General features: G+C 39.6%; 2 protein-coding genes across 2 annotated transcripts in view; both read left to right on the forward strand.

The window, feature by feature from the left end:
- LOC131513998 (HLA class II histocompatibility antigen, DR alpha chain) overlaps nucleotides 1-19424 on the forward strand; it is an 87769-nt gene extending 68345 nt beyond the window's left edge. The window contains exon 5 of the mRNA XM_058733486.1: nucleotides 19021-19424. The gene's annotated coding sequence lies outside the window, so the exon portion shown is untranslated. The remainder of the gene's footprint in view (nucleotides 1-19020) is intronic.
- LOC131515386 (HLA class II histocompatibility antigen, DR alpha chain-like) lies at nucleotides 14748-19424 on the forward strand. The gene is made up of 5 exons (XM_058736137.1): nucleotides 14748-14762; nucleotides 16681-17122; nucleotides 17585-17866; nucleotides 18167-18332; nucleotides 19021-19424. The coding sequence occupies exons 1-4, from the start codon at nucleotides 14748-14750 to the stop codon at nucleotides 18319-18321; spliced, it is 894 nt and encodes a 297-aa protein (XP_058592120.1). The 3' UTR covers nucleotides 18322-18332; nucleotides 19021-19424.
- Nucleotides 19425-21306: the final 1882 nt, after the last annotated feature.

Consider the following 21306-nt stretch of genomic DNA (forward strand, 5'->3'; position numbering starts at 1 on the left):
ACTGTGTGGACATTAGAGAGAAGAAAAGAGGCACCTGGTAGATGCCAGACACATGAGGAAATGACATTCAAAAAGGAACCCTGGGATCTAGTGGCCACAATCAGCAGAGGAGGGCCAGGCCCCCATTGCTGCTTAGAAGAAGAGGTAAAGGACCTCTAGCTTCAAAGATACAGGATACACCTTGTCTTCCCTCTGTATCCACATTGCTCAGTCAGAAGGCGACCCCACAGCTAATCAAATGCAATCAAATCAATCAAATGATTGACACTGAGGACTGTATACAACACCATAGGAGTCTATAGAAAGAGCTGAGGACCAGCCTCAGAAAACTAATTTTTATCCAAGTGTTTGTAAACTGTACCTCTGCCACATTCCTGGCAGCACTAGGCGTCATTTCACCTTTATTGCAGGCAAGCCAAATGATATATTCTAAACTAAGCTAACCATATAGGCACTTCTTTAAAACTTCCCAGGCAGATGTTCTCAACTCGATGATCCGGGACCTCTTGGTGCTGTTTTCCTGGCTCAGTGTCCTAGATTACAGTTTTTCTCTCCACCTAACATCCCACAACACACCCTGCTCTCCTAGTTGTTCCCACCAGCACCACCAGCACCTCCTCCATATTGGAAATTGCCACCTACGCTCCTCTCCACACCTTACCCATAAGGTCTTCCCCATTGTCTGACACAACCCTGCCCCATATCACAACCACATGGACCACATCCAAACTGAAAAATGTATTCATACAAACCTCTGAGCACAGGCCTTGCAAGCAAATGATGCTGGGTCTGTCACCTTGGAGGGGCTGACCTACAGCCGCATGTAACTATCATCCTACACCTCTTCCTAGTGATGAGTCCCTAGTGCCAATTCCAAGCATCATGAGTCTCATTTACTAGACACATGTTTTCTGGTTAGCAAGTATTAACTAGACAGACTCATGACAGACTCCATTTTCTCTCTGTTGTTCAGATTGGGTAATTTCTGTTGTTCTGTATTCAGTTAGCTGATACTTTCCTCTCTTCTCTTAAATCTGCTCTTTAGTCCATCCAGTGAGAATTCATTTTGGGTCATTATTTTCAATTCAAAAATCTCCATTTAGTCTTTATATCTTCTGCTTCTTTGGTTGACTTTCTAATTTTTTCACTTAAATTGGCTTCAACCTCCGAGCTGTTAGCACAGAGTTTGATGTGGGGCTCCAACTCACAAACCATGAGATCATGACCTGAGCTGGGGTCAGATGCTTAACAGACTGAGCCACCCAGGTGCCCCAAAACATGCTTTTTAAAAGGACATTTAGCTCTGCACTTTTTCATGTTTCCTGGTGTCCAGTTTCTTTAAGCACCATTTTGTACATATATTCGTTAAGATAAACAAAAACAAGAGCACCTAGCTGGCTCAGCCAGGTGAGCATCTGATACTGGCTCACGTCATGAGCTCATGATTCATGGGTTCGAGTCCCACATCAGGCTCTGTGCTGACAGCTCAGAGCCTGGAGCCTGTTTCAGATTCTGTGTCTTCCTCTCTCTATGCCCCTCCCTGTTCATGCTTTGTCTCCCTCTCAAAAATAAATAAACATTAAACAACTCTAAAAAAGATCAACAAAAACAAAAATAAGGAAATCACCACTATGTCACTGCTGAGTCTAAATTCCATAGCCAAACAGCCTTCTTTTGTCCACCTTTTAGAATCTTCTGTTTGTCTTTTCTGTAACAATTGCCAATAGGAAAAATTATATCTATTCCATCTTGTCCTAGAAATACAGAAGTATCTCACCATAATATTTTAATATCTTTTTGGTATATTTTAAAATACTACGCACCAGTCCTAGGGTATTTGTAATAGGTTTATTTCATTTCAATTAAGTTTGATAACAAAAAAACAAGCGAAACAAAAGTGGGCAATGATGGTGGTGGAGAGGAGACCCTAGCCTCACCTTGTCCCATGAATAGAACTTGGTAACTATCAAATCATCCTAAATATCCCAGAAGTCTAGAGACCACTCTAGAGAAGCAGAACACACTCCACAACTAAAGATAGAGAAAAGGTCATATCAGACAAGGTATGAAGTGTGGAGATATAGTTTGGGAGACACACGGACAGTGGCTGCTGTGAAGGGGATGGAGCCCCAGTTTGAGAGAAAGGTGAATAATAGACTGACAACACAAGGGAGCACATATGGAAAACAAACCCCTAAAAAAATTGTCCTGGTAGTTTTGCAAAGCCTCAGTTCCTGCAGTAGTGGCAATAGGTTTCATTGCACAAGCAGATCAGAGCACCCTTAGTTAAAATGCACCACATTCAGGGCAAGGACCAAATGCTGCCTATGGCAGGCAAGGAGAGCCTCTATAGACAATTGGCCTGAAGGACAAAGCAACCAGGACAAAACAGCAGGGCACACACAACATGCACTGAAGAAACTCCCAGAAGTGCAAGGCCATGTGGTACAAGGGACAATAAATGATAGAGCACTGCAGGATCTCTTCTTCATGAGACCATTACCCTCAAGACAGGAGACTAGTCTGACTTTTCTAGTAACTAGAAACAGGCACAGATACTTAGACAAAATGACAGGACAGAGAAATCTATCCCAAATGAAAGAACAGGACAAGGCCACAGCCAGAAATCTAAGCAAAACAGATACAAGTAACATACCTGTGGGGTATTTAAAACAATAATTATAATGATACTCACTGGACTTGAGAAAAGTATGGAAGACATAAGTGAGACCCTTAACACAGAGATAAGGAATAACAAAGCAGAGACAAAGGACTCAATAAACAAGATGAGAAACTCCGTTGATGGAATGAACAGCAGGCTGGCTATGCAGAGAAACAAATTAATGGCCTAAAGGACAGAGTCATAGAAAGTAATCAAGCTGAGCAAACACGAGGGAAATAGTTACACAAAACATTAATAGACTTAGGGAACTCAGTGACTCTATCAAATGCAATAGTATTTGTATTATAGGTATTCCAGGAGAAAAAGACAAAGGAATTGGGAGAAAATTTAGTTGAAGAAAGAAGCTGAACTTCCCTCCTCTGGGAAGGAAACAGATAGCTACATCCAGGTGGCCCAGTGAATCCCCATCAAATTCAACAAAAGTAGCCAGACACCAGGACATATTGTCATTAAAGTGGCAAAATATCATGATAAATAAAATGTTTCAAAAGCAGCAAACAATCAAAAAAAAAAAAGACAGTAACAGGCAAGGTAAAATACATGAGACATGCAGAGGATTATTCAGCAGAAACTTTCCAAGGCAGAAGGCAGTGGCATGATATTTTCAAATGCTGACTGGGAAAAATCTCCAGCCAAGAAGCTTTCATTCAGAATAGAAGGAGAGATAAAGAGTTACCTAGACAAATAGAAGTTCATGAGTACTAAACTATCCCTGTAAGAAATATTAAAGGAGACTGTTTGAGTGGAAAGCAAGGACCAAAGTAAAAAGGTAGGAAATACAAAAGAAGTAAAAATGAATATTTGTGTAAAAAGTCAATCAAGGAAATCATAAAAAGAAAGGATGTAAACTATGATACAATATACCTAAAACATGAAGAAGCCAGGAGTACAGAACGGGTCCAAACTTAAACAATAAACTGAATATAGACTGCTATATGCAGAAGAGGTTTTATACAAACCTAATGTCTGCCGTCTACCAAAAATCACTAATAAATATGCAAAGAATAAAGAGACAGAAATTCAAATATATCACTAAAGAAATTCAGTAAACCTTGAAAGAGGGAAAAAGAAATGAAAGGATCAGAGAAAAACTTCAGAAACCACCACAAAACAAAAAATGAAATGAAAATGTATACATATAAATCAATAGTTGTTAACGTAAAAGGACTAAATGCTCCAATCTAAGATACAGATGTCTGAATAAATTAAAAAAAAAAAGACCCATCTATATGCTGCCTAAACAGATACCTGCAGATTTAAAGTGAGGGGATGGAGGGGTACCTGGGTGGCTCAGTTGGTTAAGTATCCAACTTCTGCTCAGGTCATGATCTCACAGCTTGTGAGTTCGAGTCTCATGTTGGGCTCTGTGCTCTGGAGCCTGCTTTGGATTCTGTGTCTCCCTCTCTCTCTGACCTTCCCCCACTCATGCTCTATCTTTCTCTCTCAAAAATAAATAATCATTAAAAAAATTTTTTTTAATTTAAAAGCAGAAAGTGAGGGGATGGAGAAACATCTACCTTCCAAACAGATGTCAGTAGAAAGCTGGAGTAGCAACACTTATATTGGACAAAACAGACTTTAAACAAAGATTGTAAGAAGAGAAAAATGAGACCATATAATAATAAAGAGGACTATCCAATAAGAAGACATAACAATTGTTAATATTTATATATCCAACATAGGAACATCCAATTACAACAAACAGTTAATAACACCATAAAGGAGCTAATTGATGATAACACAATACTAAGGGGCTTTAAGAACGCACAAGCACTAAAGGACAGCTCATCCAAAAGGAAAATTGTTCCAAAAGGAAACAATGACTTTGCATGACACACTGGAAGAAATAGATTTGACAGACATATTCAGAACATTCCATCCTAAAACAGCTGAGTACACACTTTTTCCAAGTGCACATGGAATATTCTCCAGAATAGATCACATATTAGCCTATAAAACAAGCCTCAACAAATTCAAATCGGTCATACCATGCATCTTTTCTGACCATAACACTACGAAAATGGAGGTCAACCACAAGGAAATATCAGGAAACATCACAAATACATGGAGTGTGGGGGATAAGCTTAGGAATCCCCCGGGCTTACACCAAAGGGTTAACAAGGCATAAAGAAATACAAAGCCATAGAATGCTCACACCCGAGTTTGGGTAAACCAGATGGGCACCCCAAGAATAGGGGGATGCAAAGGCCCCCCAAGAATAGAGAGGTGCAAAGGCACCCCAGAATACAGAGGGAGGGGCAAAGGCCCAAAATAGGCACAGGTGCAAAGGCTCCAATACAAAGGCATATGAGGTAAACAAGATTAGGCATGCCGGGCAAAAATGTCCCCCCAATTAAGTACTATAGCAGAAAAGCTGCTTTCACAGGAGAAAAGGGTCCAGTTAGGTAAACTGGTGAACTGGACTATGGACCACTGCGCTGCAGGTGAAGCAGCCCAGAGTGGAGATGGTTAACAAAAGAGAAGGTGCCTAGTTAACCCTGAGGTTATTCCCCCTATTTATCCATCCCCTAGGCTAAGATAAACAGACATGGCACCTCCTGTGTGCTGTTAACAACCATCTGCCCATCTGCCTAGCACCAGGATTTTGTTTTATACTGACCCAAACCCCAAACACTGTATATCTTCAAAACCACCCTTTTGCCTCCTGTCCCCAAGTTCATGCTCACAGTTTCTTTGTCTCTTTGTGCACGCCCATCACATTTGTAAGCCTTATGATCTAAATAAATACGGGGCAAGAACCCTTGTTTGGGGCTCTTGTCTTTTCCCGGACATTAGTCATCTCTCCTTTTCATCCTGCATCCCTCTCTTTTGCTAGACAAGACAGAACATTAGACCCAGAGTCCACAACAATAGAGGTTAAGTGTCATGCTACTAAACAATGAATGGGTCAACCAGGAAATCAAAGAAGAAATTTAAAAGCACATGGAAACCAATGGAAATGAAATCACAATGGATCAAAACCTGTGGGATGCAGCAAAAGTGGTTCCAAGAGGAAACTTGATAGCAATACAGGTCTACCTCAAAAGCAAGAAAAATCTGAAATAAACAACCTAACCTTCAAAGAGCTACAAAAATAACACACAAAATCTAAAACCAGCAGAAAGAAGGAAATAATACAGGTTAGAACATAAAGAAGAGATAAGAAACCTGAAAAACAATAGATCAGATCAATGAAGGGAAGAGTTGGTTCTTTTGAAAAAAATCAAGAAGATTAATAAACCTCTAGCCAGACATGCCAAGACAAAAGAAAAGGACTCAAATAAATGAAATCAGAAATGAAAGAGGAGAAAAAACAATGAAGACCATAGGAATACAAAAAATCATTATAGAATATTATGAAAAATGATATGCCAACAAATTGGACAACCTAGAAGAAATGGATGAATTCCTAGACATGTAATCTACCAAAACTGAAACAGAAATAAATAGAAAATGTGAACAGAATGATAACCAGAAAGAATTTGAATCAGTAATTACAAAAAACACAAAAAGAAAAACTACCAACTAACAAAAATCCAGGACTAGATGGCTCACAGGCAAATTCCACTAAACATTTAAAAAAGACTTAATATCTATTCTTCACAAACTACTCCAAAAATTAAAAACAGGGAAAACTTCCACACTCATTCTATGAGGCCAGCATTACCCTGATACCAAAACCAGATAAACACATCATTAAAAATGAGAACTACAGACAAATTCCCTGATGAACCTAGATGCAAATATCCTCTACCAAATACTATAAATGGAATCCAACAATACATTCAATAATTCATTCACCACAAGCAGGTGAGATTTATCCTGGGTTGCAAGGGTGGTTCAATATGCGCAAATCAACGTGATACATCACAGGCACCAAGAGAAAGAATAAGAACCATATGATCATCTCAAAAGACACAGAGAAAGCTAATGACAAAATGTGAAATCCATTCATGACTAAAAAAGAAAAACAAAACCCTTAACCAACTGTGTATAGAGAGAATATCTCAATATACTTAAAGCCATTTATGGAAAAACCACAGATAATACATCCATAATGGGGAAAAACTAAGAGCTTTTCCCTGAAGGCCATGAACAAGATAGGTTTGTCTATTCTCACCACTTTGTTTAACATACTCCTGGAAGTCCTGGGGCACCTGGGTGGTCCAGTAGGTTAAGCGTCTGACTCTGGATTTTGGCTCAGGTCATGTTCTCACAGTTCCTGAGATCGAGCCACGTGTGAGGCTCTGTGCTGACAGTACAAAGCCTGCTTGGGATTCTCTCTCTCTCCCTCTCTGTGCCACTCCCCTCCTCTCTCTCTCTGTCTTGTCCAAAATAAATAATTAAAACTTTAAAAAAAATTCTCCTGGAAGTGCTAGCCACAGTACACAAAATAGAAAGAAATTAAAGCATCCAAATGGGTGAAAAAGAAGTGAAACTTCACTATTTGCAGATGACTTACTACTATACAAAGAAAACCAAAAGATTCCACCAAAAACTGGTAGAACCGATAAATGAATTCAATAAAATCAATGGACAGAGATCTGTTGCATTTCTATACACCAATAGTGAAGCAGCAGAAAGAGAAATCAAGGATTCAATCCCATTTACAATTGCACACAAAACAGTAAGACACCTAGGAATAAACCTAACCGAAGAGATAAAAGGCTTGTACTTTGAAAGCTATAAAACAATGAGGGAAGAAATTGAAGATGACAGAAATAAATACAAAGACATTTCATGTTCAAGAATTGGAAGAATAAATATTGTTGAAATGTCTGTACTATCCAAAGCAATCCACACAGTTTACACGAACCTTATCAAAGTACTAACAACATTTTTCACAGAACTAGAACAAACCATCCTAAAATTTGTATGGAAACACAAAATGTCCCAAATAGCCAAAGCAAACTTGAAAAAGGAAGACCAAGCTGGAGGCATCACAATTCCAGACATCCAGTTATACTGCAAAGTTGTAGTAATCAAAACAGTATGGCACAGGCACAAAAATAGACATATAGATAAATAGAACAGAACACCCATAAATACCAAGAACCCGGAAATAAATCCACAACTATATGGCCATTTAATCTTTGACAAAGCAGGAAACAATATCCAATAGGGAAAAGACAGTCTCTTCGATGAATAGATTAGGGAAAATTGGACAGCAGCATGCAAAAGAATGAAACTGGACATTTTCTTATATCACACACAAAAATAAATTCAGAATGGAATAAAAACCGAAGTGTGAGACTTCAAACCTTGAATATCCAAGAAGAGAACAGAGGCAGTAACCTTTTTGACACTGGCCAGAGCAACTTCTTTCTAGATATGTCTCCTGAGGCAAGGGAACAAAGACAAAAACAAACAAACAAAAATTATTGGGACTACATCAAAATAAAAATATTCTGCACAGGGAAGGAAACAATCAACAAAACTCAAAGGCTACCTACAGCATGGGAGAACATATCTGCCAATGACATATCTAATAAAGGGTTAGTATCTGAAATTTATAGAGAACTTATACAACTCAATACCCCCAAAATAAATAATACAATTAAAAACTGGGAAGACATGAAAAGACATTTGTCCAAGGAAGACTTACAGATGGCCAATACACACATGACAAGATGTTCATCATCACTTAACCATCAGAGAATACACATCAAACCTCTAACAAGATATCACCTCACACCTGTCAGAAGGGCTAAAGTAAAGAGAACAAGAAACAACCAGTGTTGGGGAGGATGTGGGGAAAAGGGAACCCTCAGCATTGTTGGTGAGAATGTGAACTGGTGCAGTCACTGTGGAAAATGGTATGGACATTCCTCCAAAAGTTAAAAATAGAACTACCCTGTGATTCAGCAATTGCACTAGTGGGTATTTACCAAAAGAATACAAAAACACTATTTCAAGGGAATGCATGCACCCTGATGTTTATGGCAGCATTACCTACAATAGCCAGTTATGGAAGCTGCCCAAGTGCCTATCGATTGATGAATACATAGAGAACATGTGGTGTATACACACACACACACACACACACACACTATATATGGAATATATATATTCCACACATACAATGGGATATTATTCAGCCTTTTTTTAAGGCTTGCCATTGCAAGCCAAATCCTGCCATTTGCAACAACAACAGATGGTGCTAAAGAGCATAATAATAAGCAAAATAAGTCAAAGAAGACAAATACCATATGATTTCACTCACTTGTGGAACTTAAGAAACAAAACAGTTGAGCAAAGAGGTAAACAAGAGACAAATCAAGAAACAGACTCTTAATTATGGAGAACACATGTAGATGCCAGATGGGGGTTTGGGGGATGCATGAAATAGTTGATAGGAATTAAGGAAGACACTTGTGATGAGCATTGGGTAATGTATGCAAGTGTCATATGGAATCATTGTATTATAAACCTGAAACCAATGTAATACTGTATGCTAACCAACTAGAATTAATTTTTTTAAGGGAAAATAAAATATCAGGTGTGAGATTATGTTAAAGCTGTAAACATATGAAATGTTTTAAAAATATCTTATGAAATTATATATTTATTTATAAGAATATAATTTATATATGAGATGTAGCATATATGATACATACACATATTTAATATTCATATAATTTATATGTGATATATATTATATATCATATATATATTTCTAATGGATAAAAAGACAGCATTCACACACACACACACACACACACACACACACACACATATATATATATGAAAGAAATGAAATGAAATTGTTCATATATCAAGACCCAGGGGATTTTCTTACATTGAAATGCAGATTCACATGATTGCCCCAGGCAACACTTGGCTCTCAGATTCACTCAGTAGGATGACAGACAGAAATCAAAGCATGTCAAAGGGGCCACATCAGATATTTTTATCTTCAGTGGGACATAGTCTTGAAAAAGTCCATAATGCAGTCCAGGTGCTAGTCTCTGCCCACCCCACCCCCAAGGGAGACTTTAGGTGTGGGAGATGAATTGACACCTATGGGAGTGGAGTCTGCCCTGGCTTAGCATCCTCATCTCCCTTGGAGCCTGTATGTCTAATAACAACTCCATGAGCATAACTTCCAGACCCCGGTTACAAGGGTCACTGCATTTAGTGATGTTCAAACTGTGGGTTCCCACCATTTGTTAGACTTCATCCAGTATTCTTCCCAGGCATGATATGATTTACCAAGCAAAGGGCATTTTGACCACAGACAGTTTTCTCTAAAAATCTAGCTGACATTCCTCCTTTATCAGATTTCCAAAAAAGACCTAGAAAATGAGCGTAAGATTAAATTTGCCATGGAGCAGTAGAAAGGGTGTTACACATTTACTGTTACGAGTCGAAGTGATTTACATTTACTTTTTCTTTTTTGAAACACACCTTTGTTTTCCAAGCTGTATGACTTAACATATATGGACTCTAAAACAAACGACCAAACACCAACCACAAAAAGGAAGAAACAGACTCATAAATGTGGAGAATAAACTAGTTGTTGCCAGAGAGGGGGCAGAGAGGGGGCAGTTGTTGCCAGAGGGGGGATGGTTGAAATTCAAGAAGGAGATTAAGAGGTACAAACTTCCGGTTGTAAAAGAACTAAGTCCTGGAGATGAAGCCTACACCATAGCGAATATAGTCACAAATATTGTAATAACATTGTGGGGTTATACATGATAACTACACTTCTGGAGAGCATATCCTAATGTATATCATTGTGAAATGACTATGCTATACACCTGAAACTAATATAATATTACTGGAGTTCAATCAAACATTTTTTAATTAACAAATATTTTTAGGCACTTGTGGGGACGAGCACTGGGTGTTGTATGTAAGCGATGAATCATGGGAATCTACCCCCAGAACCAAGAGCACACTGTATGCAGTGTATGTTAGGCAACTTATCAATAAATTACATTTTTAAAAAATTTAAAAATTAAAAAATAATTTTAACCCTCAAAAAACAGGATTTAAAAAAAATGTGTTTAATGTTTACTTATTTTTGAGAGAGAGCAAGAGAGAAACAGTGTGACCCAGGGAGGGGCAGAGAGAGGGAGACACAGAACCCAAAACAAACTTCAGGCTCTGAACCATCTGCACAGAACCCGATGCAGGGTTGAAACTCATGAACTTGAGATCATGACCGGAGCCGAAGTCAGACAGTTTTGAACCTACTAAACCACCCAGGAGCCCTCAAAAAACAGTATTTTTAAAAGCACATTCCATTTTGTGTGCTTATCAAAACAAAAACAAAAAAATAAACAGAGGTGGCTAGGTAGCTCAGTCCTTTAAACATCTACTCTTGATCTCAGCTTAGGTCATGATCTCAGGGTTCGTGAGTTCAAGCCCTGCCCTGATATCACAGATCCTGCTTGGGATTCTGCTCCTCCCTCTCTCTGACTCTCTCTCTCAAAATAAACAAACAACCAAACAAATAAACAAAAACACAAAAAACCCAATGATACTTAGTATAAAAAGACTTTAAAAGTCAGTAACCTATTAATCATTAAACAACCTAATTACATCAAACATACCTGATAATTTCAGATGTACATGTAGAAATATTAGGTAATGCATCCTGAATTAAGAGCTTTGACCTTTCCAAGCCCTCTGAATACTCCGTCAAAATTTAAGAAGAATTAAATACTATTGACCACAAAAGAGAATATCCTAGTACCACTTTTACTGTGCATTATGAAAAAGACAAAAACAAAAACAAACAAACCAACAAAAAAACGGGGAAGTTTTTTCCTGAAAACCTTTGAATATTCACCTATAGGCACAACATCAAGACAAAACGATGCCATCCCCTTCTGACTGCACTTATGTTGAAGTGATTTTACAGTTTTCAATGGACTCATTTTACTGGCTACAGGGTCAGACACTTGATTGAGAATACCACCGTGTTTACCCCCTAAGTGGAACCTTCCCCTAAGATTTTTTAAAGCTCAGATTTCACAGAACAAATTGTAAATGCAATTATTATCTAGAAGATATGATGGTAAGAACTAATATAGTCATTATTTGTGGGTTTTTTAATTGGTGAGAGAAAGTGCATACCAAAACACCTTCCAGTGAAACTCATAGCAATCCGCAGGCCTAGTTCTCTTCTTTCTTCCTACCTTAAAAGTTTTAAAGTTTCAAAGTAACCTCAGAAATCCAAACTGTGTGAGGTTACTCTACATCTTCACTCCTGGTTATTCTAAAATAGTTTACAACATTGACCACTCCTCATGTATTATCCCAACAGAGTGTTGCAATGATCTGTTTTTGATATGCCATTTGTCCACTCGTGTTCTCCCTGTCCTCTTGTGTTCACCAACATGTTCCTTCACACTCTGTGCTGGACCCACACCACACTTGGTGCAAACAAGCCCCACCTCCTGCACCAAAGTCTATTTTTGTGTAAAAATTTCCTTCAGTCATTTATGACATTCACTTGACACATGAACTAGGTACATTCTTTTTAATCATTCTCTAGCACCTTATCCTAATCCAGTCGGTCAGCAGGCCTAGTGATTCATCTTCATGTTTCTTAACTTTTCATCTTCATACTACCTGTATTCTTCTTAAATTCTCAGCGAGGGTTCTGCGCATTTTATTCTCACTAAGACATGTCCTGCCTTTTCGTCTTCCTCCCTCTCTCTGAATCCATCCCAACTAGAAGGTGAGTAAGATGAACTCAACTCACTTCTGCCTGCAAAAATTTCCAGCAGGGGGTAGAAAAGGATTTATCTTAAATCCAATTGGGACAATTGATTCTTACATTGTTCCAAACAATTTAAAGGCTGAATTCAGATATGTTTGTGCAATGTACAGGAAATTTTAGAATGCTCTACTTATTAAAATTTAGCAAATAAATCCTATGGTATGCTATAATTCCTATACAACATCACGAGAAGAACTCCTCTAATGAGTGTGTGTGCGTCTGTGTGTGTGTGTGTGTGTGTGTGTGTGTGTGTGACATTAATCTGCATGTTCTTATTGACAAAGATTACCCAAGCAGAGAAGTGTGATTTCACAACCCCAGGTCCTATTAAAAACTCAGACTTTTAAGAATATATTTCAGGTACAGGTGAAGAGAAAATGAATCAAATTCACATACTGTCATTCTCCCAAGTTAGAGATGGGCCAAAGCACCATGGTCTCTTTATTCACACAGAATAGGTTAGGGAGGCCCACCACCACGCCACTCTAGCACATTGGTTAATATCAACAGTTGGCACTCTTTACACTGAAAGAAATTTATTTCAGAACACTAGCTTCTGCCACCTCTCAAGATGGGATGGAGAAATGAAACAGAACCAGTAAAGTTTCCCCAAGTAGATTTGGGAAGGACATGCCTGGATTGATATTCCTCCCCAATCCCACCATCAACTCTGATAGGAAGTTCTGCATGCTAAGGGCAAAAGGCATGGAAGGAAGCCAAAAGAAGGGGCTGGAGGTTCGTTGAACACAAACCACACACACATGAAGCGGTGAGGTCCCAGACATAACGTGGCTCCGTGAAAACTGTCATGTCCAAACACTCCCCTAAGAGCCCAATTAATATTTTTTCTGGTTCTAGGTTACCCACTGTGGTAAGAGCCTGAGTGAACCATGGTGGAGATAAACAGATGCTAGAGATCTAGATGTATCAAGATGTAAATATATTTTAGTAATTTTCCTGTCAGCTTCTATGATTTGTGGGTACTACAGGGAATAGAAGTAAGAGTCTCTTTGCCCTGGGATCTGGATGTGGCCTACACATTGCAAGTGAAAGTTAGTAGTATGAGATTTCGGAGGTGGCAGGTAGACTGAAGCTATCTCGGGTGGTGGACACAATGGTTTCACACGCAGGGATCTTGGCAACAGCCTTGTGTTCCCAAAGCAGTCTTTCCCTTGGGGCTCTAGAAGAGCTGAGATGTACATAGAGGCTTCCCACAGGTTCTTGACCCCTCAGAGTTAGGGGTCTGCACTGACCTGTGCTCCTTCAGGCTTCCTAACAGTCTAAAGATGGAAGTCTCTATTATATAGAAAAATTGTAACAAACAGTTCTATTGAGAGTGTCTCCAGGGACTTCTATTTACAGACTGGACTTTTACTAGCACAGTGGCTCCACACCATTTGATGCCACTGAGAAGACCTTATTCAAGGGTCCTTGGAAATCTCCTCAGACTTAGGAAGCTCAAGTATAGGAAGAGACCCAGGGACCATGAGTAGAGTCCAGATAGGAACTTCTCTCCTGTCACAGGGAAAGGGAAATGAAAGAATTTTCTAAAGTTTCCCAAATGTAGTAATTTCCTGAGGAGAACCAATCAGTGCTTTAGAACTCAGCCATATCATAAGTTGCTGCAAAACACCTGAGGGTGAAGGTGCTATTGCAACTTACAAAATGTTTTTATATAAAATGCCTATTTACCATATATTTATGAGCACCTTAAGAACAACTTAGTATGCCAGCCAGCAAAGGGCAGGCGTAACAACATCAGACTCGCTTTTTCCTCTGAGAGAGGAGATGAAAAGCCTAAATCATCGGACCCGACTCTCAGCAGAGACTGATACGGTAGAACTCTCATCTGTGTATTTCTTAACAGTTTTAGGGCAACACTGTGTTGTGGATCTCTCCCAAGTGATCCAAAAACCAGGGTCAGGGGATGTTCCAAAACCCTTGGATGTGATTGTTGGATGTGATTAGATAATCAGTAATGGTAGGGTTTTCTCCCTCATGATTTGTGAGGGCAGCTGTGGGGCAAATAAGGCATCAGCACAGTAGTGTGGAAAATCCACCCTGAGCGTATGTGTCATGACTGATATTCAACAGTGAACTCACCATCAGATGGCCTGCCTCACTGACAGGTCTCTCTTCACTGGTTGTATTCAGATTCCAGCCCTTTCTATGTGTGGTTTAATTGTCCTTATTATGGCCCCGTATGTTCACAAACATCAGGGCCAGAGTGTTTTAACTTTCCGTTTTCTCAGGAGAGAATATCAAAATAAATTCTTAGGAACAGAATTTCAATAATTTATGTCATGAGGACAGCAGTCATGATGTTATGACATGAGGAAGGTTATGGTAAAGCTTTCGTGTAGTTTCTTATCTCTATTACTGCCAGTAAAATAGGCTCTGCCTAATTTGCTCTACCGTATTCATCAACCTGATTCCTCAAATGGGGTGTGTCCCCCCAGTCTACTCCAATCTCTGGTCATATTTCAAATAGTAGAGATTAGAGTCCACGGTTTCCAGTAACCACCACCTATGACATCTCTAACATCCATGTATAGTTACGGGAATGTTGAAACTAACTTTCACCTCTGATGTTCTCTAAATATGGTACAGTGCCATGGATTCCCAGCTTTTGGACTGAGTTGTCCCTCTGGGACAGTAGGACATGGAGGAGAATCTTAAAGCAATAAGAAGCTTCTTAAGTGAAACTCTGTCACACAACACTGCCAAAATCAGGCATTCTCCATGGCATGACAATTTACCATCTCTTAAGATGGTTTATTAGCCCTGAATTAGCATCCCCAGCTGTCACAGCACAGAGGAATCATCTGCCATTAGCTCTCACTTTGGTGTGTTTCCATTGACTCTCCTCTCACTATTAAGCTTCAAACACTTCTCTTTCTAGCATTTGGGCTGAAATGGAAGAGTCTGTGAGTAACTTCACAACATTCTTAAAAACCTGATGTTTTGTGTTGTTATTTGGTTGTGTGTTTATTTGATTAAGAACTTTATTTCTTTATCTAATGAATGAAGTGCTTCCTTTCCTGAACCATTTACAAGAGCCCTTCCCTTAGTAACAGATGTGCCATCTCAAAAGGTCTTTGTGATTGGCTGTACCTTAAGTGATTTGAATTTTAATGTCAGACCTTCTCTTTTCTTCTAGTCTTGTCACTTCTACCCCAGTCTAAGGCTCTACTGCCCCCATCAAAGCACCAAAGAAGAAAATGCCCATAAATGGAGTCCTGGTGCTAGGATTTCTTATCGTGGTTTTCCTGATGTATCCTCAGGATTCCGGGGGTATCAAAATAGGTGCTGAGAGAATCAAATCTAGGGATATGAGCTCTGAAAGCACTGGAGAGATGAACTGTAGACACTTGCAGGACAATCTTTGAAGTGAGCAACATGATGACAGGTATTATGTTGCTATAAATCTGAAAGTATAGCAAATTGTAGTCTGGAGGAGTGCTGCCATTACCATTAATTGAAGTCAATCACATTTAGTTTAGAGAAGCAAAAACTGAGTTCTATATTGACTAATACCATTGACTTTGAAGTGTGCCAAATGTGAAGGAGGAGTAGGTTCTGAGAAGCATTAATAAGCTGCTGTCTGGGCTTCAATGTCTCTTACTGGAAAAATGAGTGCCATTACAAATTTCAACCTCACATAATTTTGTGGGGATTCAATGAGAAAACAATATGAGATGTTCTCAGCTCCTGTACTTAGCTGAATACATGCTGGTTAAATTTTGGCATGTGAATCTTATCAGCATATTTTGAGCACAGATATTATATTGATGATCACTAGAAAGGAACATCGCCCCAGAGCAACAATCTATCCTGGGAGAGGGAAGGCAAAGTACCTGATATGAATTGCAGTATATATGTGTATAGATATCAGAACATTTGTTTTCTAGGTAAAGTGAATACAATCTTGTATGTCAATTTTATATCCGTTGACCGAAGAGAATTCATTATTTCATTTGATTCCAGAGTTCAGAACATAGCCTTTTAAAAAGTGTCTCCCTATTCTTAAAACTGCAATAGTCTGAGAGATTCACACAATTAAGGCTGAAGTGTATTCAATGCCTGGGAAAATACTGTGAGTGATCAATTCCTCTTTAGCAGCTGCTGGCGAATTTCCAAAGAGTGGATCACTTCACAGCTTGTAACATGGAGCTTAACAACAGCTTCACAAGACTGAGGGATATTCATCCCTCTTTTCCTTCAATCCACCCTCTCTAACTCTGCCCCTTTATTTCTGCCTTAGAACTCTGTTCAGCCTGGATGTCCTCCACCTGAGCCTCATCTTCAGACTCATCCCTGCCCTCCACCACTCCTTCACTCTGTATGGTTCCACTCCATATGGTTCCATTGCCTCTGCCAACATGTTTTTCTCATATACTGGATTCTTCTTACTCTCTTCCATCTGGTAACCACTCTGACATCTTTTCCTGCCTTTTCAGAGGAGCATGTGATCATCCAGGCTGAGTTCTATCTGAAGACTGACTCATCAGGCGAGTTTATGTTTGACTTTGATGGTGATGAGATTTTCCACGTGGATATGGAAAAGAAGGAGACAGTGTGGCGGCTTGAAGAATTTGGACGTTTTGCCAGCTTTGAGGCCCAGGGTGCATTGGCCAATATAGCTGTGGACAAAGCTAACCTGGACATCTTGATAAAGCACTCCAACCACACCCCAAACACCAATGGCAACTTCTACACCGCTAGACATTGGAATCCTAACGTTGAAACAGATGCTTTGGCTTGTGTTACATTTTTGTAACTGACTTTCCCTCCCAGGGGCCTAGAGTCGCCATCAGCAAGCCCCTACCTCTCATGCCAAAGGCCCAAGAACAAAGTATGAGTTTATTCCTTTCCTTCAGGTGCTCACATCTTATCCTTACCACCCACAGTGACTCATACTGTGAGTCATTGCCCCAAATCTATGCCAGGAGAGACAGGAATAAAATTATACCCGTTACTTAAAGTATCCCAATATATCTTATACCATAACATTGGTTCCAATTCATGGGGGAGAGTATCAGAGATAGGTATCTGAGACTGTGGCATAGATTCTCAGGCACATTTCCAATTGCTTTTTCAAAAGGTTCAGTGGGAGGGAGAGGGTATAGCCTAAGCAGGGAGGCCTAATTTCTGTCATGTGTCCCCAGAACCTCCCGAGGTGACTGTGCTCTCAAACAGCCCTGTGGAACTGGGAGAGCCCAACATCCTCATCTGTTTCATTGACAAGTTCTCCGCACCAGTGATCAATGTCACGTGGCTTCGAAATGGAAAGCCTGTCACCACAGGAGTGTCAGAGACCGTCTTCCTGCCCCGGGAAGACCACCTTTTCCGCAAGTTCCACTATCTCCCTTTCCTACCCTCGGTAGAGGATGTCTATGACTGCAAGGTGGAGCACTGGGGTTTGGATGAGCCTCTTCTCAAGCACTGGGGTATGGACCATCCGTCAATCTCCTTTCTTCTATGGTTTCTTCGCATGATGCTTTGTCTGGTGCTTTGAGACCCAGAGTACTGTAACTCATCCATAACCATTGCTACAAATCCTATTCCTTGTCTTATCCCATTATTCAGCTCCCACTTGTTAATCTGCATTCCCTTCATATATCATTCTGTCTTCCTCTTATTTCGGTGACTAATAACTCCTCATTGACTAAATGTCTATATTTGCATCTAAGTGCTTTTCCAGACCATGATCATTACTTCTGTACCATACTCTGTTTTATTTTCCCCAGAGTTTGATGCACCAACCCCCCTCCCAGAGACAACAGAGAATGTGGTGTGTGCCCTGGGCCTTGTCGTGGGTCTGGTGGGCATCATTGTTGGAACCATCTTCATCATCAAGGGCATGCGCAAGGTCAATGCTGGTGAACGCAGAGAGCCTCTGTGAGGCATCCACAGGTGGGTTTAATGTGGGCAGAGGAAGACATACATGGAGTTTTCCAAGGGTAGGAAACAGCATGGGAAAGAGGATTGTGATGCCTTTAAAGTGATAGGAAAGTCATGGCTCTTGCTAGGATATCTTTGCTAGGATAGAGCCAGACATTGACATCATCTGGTATCCCAAAGCTTCAAGATCCCTTATTTCTTTCCGTACATGTGTACCTAGACCAAAACTTGAGTCTTGGAGATTATCTCCACTACCTAAGACCATTGTTTCACATCAGAGTATTGAATCCAAGTGTTCAAGGAAACATTTGGGCACTTACTGGTTTGTATTTCCTGAGGCAGACCTTCAGTTAAGAAGGGTTTCCAGAGTTTGGTTCACTTGGAGTTAGGGCAGATTCAGTGCATGAAATGAAATTCTCTTGAAGGTCAATACCTATATTTGCTTCTCTAATCTGAAAGGTGATGTTGAAACTTCCAAGAGAAAGTAAGGCAGTGCTCTGCTCATTTATCCTTACTCAGAGTGTAGGGGATGCAGTTCATGTTGGAACAGTGGTATTTAGGTTGTGTTTACTGGACAGATGTGAGAGGAATGTTATGAGGCTTTTCCAAAACAAAGGATTAAGGGAGAAGAAAAAGGATCTGAAAAAAGAGCTTAAAATACTCATCTTAATCTTTAGTAACCATGTATGTCTTTCTACAGGCAATGGCTTTTCCCAAAGAGAAGATCAATGAAGAAATTTGTGCCTTGAAAGCTTTATAAGCCTGGCAATATCCCAATTGCTCACCTCACTGAAGACAACTATTTTTCAGCATTTTCAGCCCTTTAGCTATTCTAAGAAAAATGATGCCTTCCTGATCTGTCCAGGCTCTGCTGTGGAGTTATTCCATTTACTGCCCTTCTTGGGTCTATTTTTCTCCATTTTCTACCATCATTTGATCATCACCATGTGTTGCCTCTGGAATGGACCCCAGAGGATCCCTTCTCTGCCTGGAAACACTTTGAATGTTCAATTGAAACATCTCTTCACACTTATTGCTTGGGTTTCTCCTAACTGTGATTGTGTTTTTTTTTTAACACAATAAACTTTTGATGTTCTGAGGGAAGGTTTGGTGTGTAAGCCAGTTCTTCACAGAGACTAGAGAATATATATGATTCTTTCTTCCAAAATGCATGAATGTTGAATGTCTGTGATAAGTTCTGTAAGTAATCAGAAATATCTAGGTTCATTAGGACCATGCCTCACTTGTAGCATCCATAAGCAATTCAGTTGCTGTGATCCAGTCCCCCTATGGAAAACCCTAGAGTAGAGTTCGTTGGGAGATCTCTACTTAGCAACGGTTTCAGGATCTGGTCTTGGTTCTTGAGTCTCCAACCCAATGATATATCTGGATCTTTGGTAGAATGAATGCAAAATGTAGGGTTTAGCCTCAGATAATGAATAAGACTCATGATGGGGAGCAGGTGGGAGTGGAGTAGGGAAGAGAAGACTAGGAGTCATATACCTTACAGAATTGATGTATCAGTGACACTCATTCCAGGTTTAAGGAAAAATAGGATTGGACATTGCGTGTCAGCATTACCCATCTAATTAACATGGTCTTGGATGCCTGTTTCATCACCTTGAGAATGATAAGTCATTATTAATAATTAATAATTATTAATTAGTCATAATTAATTAGTCATAATTAATTAATTAATTAGTCATAATTAATAAGTCATTATTCCTGGAAGACTCTTGTATTGCATATGTATCCCTGAGTAGAAACCCCCAGTAAAAAGTGGGAGGTTGGACAGGACATGACATTTAGATGGACTGAAAACATGTTTGAGACACAGAAGGCTATTGCTCTTTATCTATGAAACTCTTACTAAGTGGTTACCAGGGCCTAGCCGATACCTTCCAGATTAATTATCCTGACAGTTTGCTAGAGTGGCAAATAAGGGCAGTTGTAATGATGTCAATTTGGGGTTCAACTTACTCTACCTTTGTTATCTGTGCATTCACTCGTATCCTGCTTAACTAACCTGATTCCTTTCTTGAAGATACTGATGGCAATTTTTCCCACACTGAGTTATTATTATAAGAATCAAAGGAAAACTGCAAAAAGACTAAGTACAATGCATAGAAGTAACAATTCTTCAAGAATTATAAATTCCATTATTTTTTCTCAAAATTTCAATACCTGATGATAAAAATCCCAGAAAAGAACAAATCAAGGCAAGATGACTTTGAAGGGTAGCAGAATACATCACCCCAAAATATACCACTAGCCAAAAAGATCCTTTAGAGCTGAGAAGGTGGTCTTGGGTAATCAAATTGTTTTAGATTGCTTATTGGCTGAAGAAGGAGTCTGTGCCACAGCAGATACCTCCTGCTGCTCCTGGATCAACACCCCTAATATTACAGAAACCCAAATACAGGAAAATGACAAACAAGCTTCTTGGCTAAAACACATTGATACCAACTGGTTTGGTACCTGGGGGTCCCGAATAAGAGACATACTTCAGTCCCTTGGTATTCTCCTGATAGTCGTCATGAAGCTGTGTTCTCTCAAGGGGCTTAAACACATGTTTATAATCACCAGCAGTACATCAGATGGTCTCACTGCACTTGGAGAAGCAGAAATGGCATGAACGGTGAGGTGCAAACACCTTCCACGAACCTGATCTGATAACTTAAGAGTTTCACAGGGCAACAAGAATAACTTCAGCCTGATGGTGACTGAGAGAGTCACTAATGCCAAATTTTTGGTCCATCTCTCATGCATGAAAGGATGACCAAAATGGGAGATGATTGGAGTAATTTTACTAGGAGGCTATTAGACAGAGATGGCTCCAACATCTTGGTAACTTCCGTAAGCAAACTGAATCCTAAGCCAGACTCTATTCCTATAAGTGCACTTGTATCCCAGCAAAATTCACCAATAGCCAACTGGGCTTTTCCAAGTCAGACTGAATAAGATATAGCGAATCAGGTAATTTCCA

The sequence above is a fragment of the Neofelis nebulosa genome, chromosome 6, assembly GCF_028018385.1.
Source record: "Neofelis nebulosa isolate mNeoNeb1 chromosome 6, mNeoNeb1.pri, whole genome shotgun sequence".
Classification (NCBI taxonomy): Eukaryota; Metazoa; Chordata; class Mammalia; order Carnivora; family Felidae; genus Neofelis; species Neofelis nebulosa.